The 7,769-nt window shown below is 36.3% G+C and overlaps 1 protein-coding gene across 2 annotated transcripts in view; it reads left to right on the top strand.

The window, feature by feature from the left end:
* The window catches only part of CCDC43 (coiled-coil domain containing 43), an 8,120-nt gene extending 3,587 nt beyond the window's left edge, over nt 1–4,533 (top strand). For both annotated transcript variants that reach the window (XM_015831463.1, XM_015831464.1), the window contains exons 3-5: nt 783–918; nt 1,581–1,639; nt 2,186–4,533. In XM_015831463.1, the coding sequence (XP_015686949.1) occupies nt 783–918; nt 1,581–1,639; nt 2,186–2,373 (383 nt within the window). In that variant the 3' untranslated portion in view covers nt 2,374–4,533. The remainder of the gene's footprint in view (nt 1–782; nt 919–1,580; nt 1,640–2,185) is intronic.
* Nucleotides 4,534–7,769: the final 3,236 nt, after the last annotated feature.

Raw genomic sequence — 7,769 nt, 5'->3', positions numbered from 1 at the left:
ACTTTCCATATCAATGTTACAAGGGGTAACAATTTCCCTCTTCATTCAGCTCCACCGGAAAGTAAAAGTTAAAAAAGAAAAAAGAAATCACTCTCACTTTGAAGAAAGGCAAACCGCAGCCATCTTTTTTCTCTTTTTTTTCCCCCAGTTCAATAGGGAAGATGTAAATAAATTGAGTTAAAGTCTTAGATTGCTCAAAATCCAGTATCCCCGGGCAATTCCGTCCGCTTATTATTACTCACAAGTCTCTATAATTCGCGGAGGTGGAGGCAACGACTCGCTTCGCTCCCAAAGAAAAGAGGGAGCAAAGGCATTTGGGAGACGGAGGTTCCCGGACTCCGGAGGAGCACCCAATTTTCGCTCTCCCTAAGTTAAGGGAGAGCTTTTGGGGCTCTCCTCCTATCCAGGAGTACTCACCTCGACCCCTTCGCCCGGGGCACAAGGTTCCAAGCCGCTGAACAGCTGATGTCCGCTGTTCAGGCTGGCTCTGATGCCTTCCCAAGCGGACGGCTCCAAAAGAGCCGCCATCGGCGCGCCGTCCCACCGGAAGTCTCATTTCATTTTTCATTGTTTTTATTTTTCTGAATAGTGTTGTCTTTCTGGAATTACTGTATTTCACCTCAGGCTGTAAATAAAGTTATTGTTATAATTCTGACTTTTTAAACATTGCATTCAAATTGGAGGAAATAACTGACTTCTGGAAAGCATCATGTTCACATGCAAGGGAAACAAAGACTTCTTGGATGGACTTGATAATTACTTATTCTTGGTTTCCTCCCCAGATGAGATCCAAGCCATTACGAACATAATTGAAAAGCAGGCACAGATTGTCGTGAAACCTAAGGAGGTCTTGAAGGAGGATACACTTCAGAAAGCTGCTCTCCTGGCACAATATGCTGAAGTGACAGATGATGAGGAATATCCTTTCTGTGCTGCAAGTTCTGAAAGTGTCTATTCTTTAGCTGGCTGATTCAGTGACTCAGGGCTGGGGTGAATTGTATTCTTTGATTAGCTAGGTTTTTGTTATAACCTATAAATTTAGAGTAGAATGTATGCAAGAATTTTAAATGTGGGTCAGAGCAAAGATACTCCATAATGATTGGACAAGGATAACTAATAACCAACTGTGGTTTAATCAGAAAAGAATGGAATTTCATTATTCTATCATCTATTTAACAGATGTTATCTTTATGATTATGTCAAAAATAATAAGGGTTGTATACCCATATGATAAGTACTATTGAAGGTACACATTAAGTAGGAAGCTATTTCAGAATAATTTAAATGACTTTAGCATGGACTAAACACACTCATGTTGATAAGTTCTTTATTTTAGCCATGGTATTTGGGATAGAATTTCCTGTATTCCTAAGAAATCTCTAGTTAATAGATACCAAGAACAAGTGGAGGTTGAAGATATCTATATTGCCATCCTTGATGGAGGAAAAACTACAGACAACTATTTCTGAATATTTCAGTAGGAGGATGAAATATTATTTCTGGTCTCTTAATTATTCTTCATAAGCATTTAGCACATTTTTCCATATTCCAAATATTTTATTATCCTTAACTCAGTACACTGAAGTAAATGTACATGAAGATTTGGGAGCAGCAGCAATGCCTATTGCTTCTAATAAATGTATCCTTTGTAGGATAGTTCTTGAAGTTAAATTTAGTCATTCTTGGAATAATAATGGGGAAGCATATTGGGATAAAATTTTAAAGAGTGTTCGGTCCCTAGAGGAGAATCTTGGGTAAAGAAGAATGGAATTTCCTTTTATTTCAATCATTATAGGAAATATTTTCTTGTAAGATATTCCAGTTTTCTTCAATATCTTTCTGATGGGTTAATTGATTAGGTGCAGATCATGCTGCAGCAGCAGCAATTTTTTTGATAATTTCTGTTGCACCTTCTACTTTGTTAAATGCTCTTATTTTTCTTTATTTCTCTTCAGAATAAGCTTAGTAGATTGAGGGATAGTTATATTTTTCTCACTGAGAAATGCAAGTCTGAATTGAGATTTGAATGCTAAATTTAGTTTTCCAAAGAACCATGTGAAATTGGTTTTCCTTCAAGTTATACTCTGTTTCTATGGCTTAAGTAGAAGTTGCATGTTGCAAGTATGTTTAGTCAAAGTCTTTATATGCTCAGAAAGTTTGTTCTCCTCAACTCTGTGCTTGTTAGCTTTGTTCAAAAATACAAACCTGGAAGATGTTATGAATGCTCGTAAGCTGGAAAGAGAACATCTACGTGATGAATCCCAGCGAAAGAAAGAGCGGGACAAATTCCAGCGAGAGAAAGACAAGTTGACCAAGCAAGAACGCAAGGAGAAAGAGAAGAAGAGGACACAAAAAGGCGAGAAGAAGCGGTAGCCAAGAACAGCTGCTGGACTTTCTTCCCCTCCATTATGTAAAAGATGGCACAGCATGCACGTTCAGCCAGAGTGATCAGCAGACAGAAGCTTTTTGAACATTTTTTTTTTTCAAAGCAGCAGCATGCACTTGGCAAGATTTGCAGGGAGAGGGGATGGTTTCTCTCTCATGATAAAAACTTTGATTTAAAATTTTGTGTATACAATTTTGCTGTCCAAGCATTTGGCTGAATTGTCATAGCCAAAATGTATAACCAAAGAACTGGTGAATTTTTGTTTTTCCTCCTTGTCATTTTCTCTTCTTATAAGTATTTTCATGAAAACTGTAAAGTTAAGGAACTTCTATAATATTCAGTCTACCCAAAGATTACTTATAGGTGGTGGAATTGTTGAGGAAAAATTTGGTTTTGCTACATGTATTTGTCAAGAAGAGATAATACACCATGATGAGCATATAAGATTGGATTTAGATCAATGCAGTAAACATCTGACATCAAATGTGAGACAACATATTTCATTTGTTGAGGATTGGCCTAATGAATTTTTGTGTGACTTCAGCAAAGGTGTATTGTTCCTACCTTAGGTAAAGTTCTGTGAATTTAACTAGTATGTTACATGCTTGTTCGCTTGCTCCATGCATTCTTTATAATCTACCATATTTATCCCAAACAAAGACTACTAAATTCAATATGATTTCTATCTCTCTGCAAAGATCCTTAATGTTTATAATAATAATTTTAGCAAATCTCAGATGACTTCCATTTTAGAAGGAAAGTATTTTGGAACAAGAAGAATTTTCCTTTCATAGAAATACAATGTTTTGTATTTGTATGTGTACACATTGTGTTTGTAGCAGTGAAGTCTCTGCTTAAGTTTTGCTATAATGCAGAAGCATGGTCATCTTAATGACATGGGGCCTAACGTTATTGCTTTGCTTTCCTCTTTATTATAATAGGTGCTCCCAAAGCATCTTTTTTTTATCCTGCTACTTATCCTATTATTGTTTTATAGTGTTAGTACAGCATCAACATTTCAGCATCCAGGATTCTGGCTACTTGATTCCAGACTTGATACAATGAATACTACCCCTGTTTGATGCAGTCACTCTCTTAAATGTTTTAGAGTAATTGCTGTACCTTCCTAATTATCATCTTTTCCTTGCTGATACATTAACTGATGATTTATTGAAAGTTGAAGGCCAAGAACAGGAGAACATCATGTAAAGGAAGGCTATATTAATTTGCCCCATTCTTTTATTTATTACAATAGGTCTTAGTATTAATTGCAACATTTAATCATTTTGAGATATTAGCAAAGACATACTTAAAGTGACAATAAAGTTATTCTATTCTAATAACTATCTGATCACAAATAAAATATTTCTAACATTTTGTTGAAAGAACTCACTACTTGATCTCTTACTTGATTAATACTGTGTTTGAATAACTTCATGTCTTGAGATTTTTTAAGGATACAGCTGTTGTGACATATACTGTTGGCATTGCGGTCAAATCATATTCTTTACATTTGTAGTACTAAATAATTTATTTTAACAATAATTTCCTTGTCAATGCTCATAGGGCACTATTACTTGTTCTTTATACGTATCTTCTCTCCAACTTCTTAACTGTGCCATTACTGTACTAAATGTAGCTATATTAACTTTCACATAACTTTTCCAAATGTCAACTTGGAGTTTTATGTAGTATGTTTCATTGCCCTGAGGAACCTATGGAGGAAGAGGCCTTGCAACAATTAGTTTCAGAGGGTCTTGATTAAAAAGGTACATTCTAGCACCTGATGTGATGGATGGAATGGGAATGTAAAAGAGTAGAGTAGATATTTTATTGGCCATATGTGATTGGACAAAGAAGGAATTTGTCTCCAGTGCAAAAGCTCTCAGTGTACATACAAACAAAGTAATATAATCTTAAGATACCATTAGGAGAAGGTCATTGATATGGAGAGAGCGAGCACACAGCCCTGGGGAGGGGGGGGGCACCTGTGCTAATTGAATGGGTATTCAATGTGATTTTATGGCTTTACCGGCCAGAAAGCTATAATTGCTGTGTGTTGGAGTTTGCTGTATTACTACGTGTATGTATTTTATTCCTAGTGTATATTGTAGATAGTATAATATAAACAACCATTTAATACAAAACCACTGTTTACTGTATTTACTCCTGGATTACCTCAGCACAATAAGACTGTGCATGCTCTGACATAAGGAATTAAGTACTGTAAGTTGGCTTTGTTGAACATCAAATCTAGAGTTCTGGCAATGTAGATCTAGTGATTACGAAGTTCAGACATTAGATGCAAACAAAAATCAGAATTAGAATCCTCCCTATCAGAAATGAAAAAATGCATAACACTGATGTTAATATGAGAAGTACACATGAGTCTGATGGCAAGACTTCCAGAAGATTCAATAATACAATATAGGAAAAATCAATAACATGGACAATGTCAGAACTTGTGAAGCATCCTCAGGAAACAATTGAAAGATTTTTACTGGAAATTTAGAGGAAGAGTCTTTCTTTGGCAGCTAGAATTTCATTGTAGAATCTGACCACAAGATGATCAGGGAGACAGTTTTCCGAGGGTATAATAGGAGGATACCAGGCATAATATTATTATGAGGAACCAGAATTCTTCTATTTAAAGTTTGTTGAAAACTAGAATCTGTCCCATGATGACAACTGAGTACAGCTGTATTGATTTATATATTAATCATGGCTTCATCACTAATTACTGATCCCCTGATCTTCCACTCTAATGCAGAGTTCTGTGAATTGAAAACTGGCTTTCTGGCTGGACTCGGCTGAAGTGTTTAGGCTTGATACCAATTGATAGACAGATAAGGACATGACCAATGTAGGAAACAAAAGTCCATAACCAGGAAAAAAAAGTTGCAACATAGCAACTGAGATGACTACTTTGAAGGTACCAAAGGAAACATTTGGTATCTTTTTTCAAAGTTCTCAGATAATTCTAGCTTTTTGCTAATGCTTGGAAGATAACAAAAATTTGTAGAGTGAGCAGATGTTTGTTTGTTTGATGAAAATTGCTTTAATTGTAATGAATTCAAAAAGGCTAGAGAATGCTTATAATTTAATCTTCAGGGGTCTTTTTTAAAGAAGGATCTGAAACTAAGCATTCTTTTATAAACTATTGGCAATTTTTACAACTGCCAATGATACAAGATTCACTCAGGAATATTAGACACTGAGTGGCTCTCAGAGGCAGAAGTTTGTTGCAACAACCCAAAAATTAGAAACTAATCGAGAGAAGCAACCTAGAATTAAGGAGAAACTTCCTGACAGTTAGAACAATTAACCAGTGGAACAATCTGCCTCCAGAAGCGGTGAATGATCCAACACTGGAAGTTTTAAAGAAGAGACTGGACAACCATTTGTCTGAAATGGGATAGGGTTTCCTGCCTGAGCAGGGGGTTGGACTATATGACCTCCAAGGTCCCTTCCAATTTTATTATTATCATCATCATTTCAGAAATAGGATCTAAATAGCATAAATACATGTGCTCTACAGGATAGCAAGCAAAGGCCAATGGAAGCATCAAACAAAAAAAAAAAGTCCTGTTTACAATTATTTGAAAAGGCAAGCTTAAAAGACAAAAAAGGTAGCACTGCATCTTAATGTAGAAAAAAACCCTTTTCGTTGCTGCAGTGATCAAGAGACTGAGGAGAAAGATGGGAACCATGCTGAAGTGGGTGTAGCAAGGATTAGTTCTTTAAAATTATGATATTGGAAAGATTCAACTATGTGTTTATTTCCAAGCAACATCAAGCAAGAACAACAGTAGTTCCATTACAGAGGTGATTTTGAAGTGATCATAGCATCTAAAAATACTGTTAACATTGGCCAATCATTCTCTCTCAGCACAACTCACTTCACACAGTTTTTGATATGGGAAAAATAGGAAGGAGAACTGAGTATTGGGTATGTTCATTACCTTGAGTTATTATTATTATTATTATTATTATTATTATTATTATTATTATTATTATTATTATTATTAAATAATAATAATAATAATAATAATAATAATAATAATAATAATAATAATAATAATAATAATAATAAAGTTGGAAGGGACCTTGGAGGTCATATAGTCCAACCCCCTGCTCAGGCAGGAAACCCTATAGCATTTCAGACAAATGGCTGTCCAGTCTCTTCTTAAAAACTTCCAGTGTTGGAGCATTCACAGCTTCCGGAGGCAGGTTGTTCCACTGATTAATTGTTCTGTCAGGAAGTTTCTCATTAGTTCTAGGTTGCTTCTCTCTTTGATTAGTTTCCACCCATTGCTTCTTGTCCTGCCTTCAGGCGCCTTGGAAAATAGCTTGACTCCCTCTTCTTTATGGCAGCCCCTGAGATATTGGAATACTGCTATCATGTCCCCCCTCGTCCTTCTCTTCATTAAACTAGACATACCCAATTCCAGCAACCGTTCCTTATATGCTTTAGCCTCCAGTCCCCTAATCATCTTTGTTGCTCTTCTCTGTACTCTTTCCAGAGTCTCAACATCTTTTTTACATCGCGGTGACCAAAACTGGATGCAGTATTCCAAGTGTGGCCTTACCAAGGGATTGTAAAGTGGTATTAATACTTCACGTGATCTTGATTCTATCCCTCTGTTAATGCAGCCCAGCACTGTGTTGGCCTTTTTGGCAGCTGCAGCACACGGCTGGCTCATATTTAAGTGATTGTCCACTAGGACTCCGAGGTCCCTTTCACAGTTACTATTGAGCAATGTACCCCCTATACTATACCTGGACATTTGGTTTTTCTTGCCTAAATATAGAATCTTACTTTTTTCACCATTGAATTTCATTTTGTTAGATAGCGCCCAGTGTTCAAGTCTGTCCAGGTCCTCCTGTATCCTAAGCCTGTCTTCTGGAGTGTTGGCTATTCCTGCCAGCTTGGTGTCATCTGCAAATTTGATGATTTCCCCATCTATCCCCTCATCCAAATCGTTGATGACGTCCAAATCGTTGATGAAGGTGGGGTATAAACAAAACATCTATTTTCAAGGAAAGGTATATTACCCAATTCATTAAATAGGAAATAATCTCTCTTAAATGTTGTATTGACCTATCCAATAAGAACTGGAAGTTTACATTTTGTGTTAAGCTATTTCCAAATATTGGCCAGATCAAATTTTGTCATTTCTACTGAACAAGTAGTACTATAAGTCTCCATACGAATGTGCAAAGTGGGAAAAGTGCATTGGATCTGATATTTATATGCTCAAGCTACCTGTCACTCCTTTTCCTGGGCTTGCAGTTCCAGGACATTCATAGTTTGTTAAAGGAACCAATCATAGATACAGGAAATACATTATGCTGGGTCCAAAACGCCTCTCCCACCTACATT

This window comes from Protobothrops mucrosquamatus, unplaced genomic scaffold (genome assembly GCF_001527695.2).
Source record: "Protobothrops mucrosquamatus isolate PMUCROS unplaced genomic scaffold, P.Mucros_1.0 scaffold_257, whole genome shotgun sequence".
NCBI lineage: Eukaryota > Metazoa > Chordata > Lepidosauria > Squamata > Viperidae > Protobothrops > Protobothrops mucrosquamatus.
The sequence above is the reverse complement of the archived record's forward strand: the minus strand, read 5'-3'. Positions and strand labels throughout refer to the sequence as shown.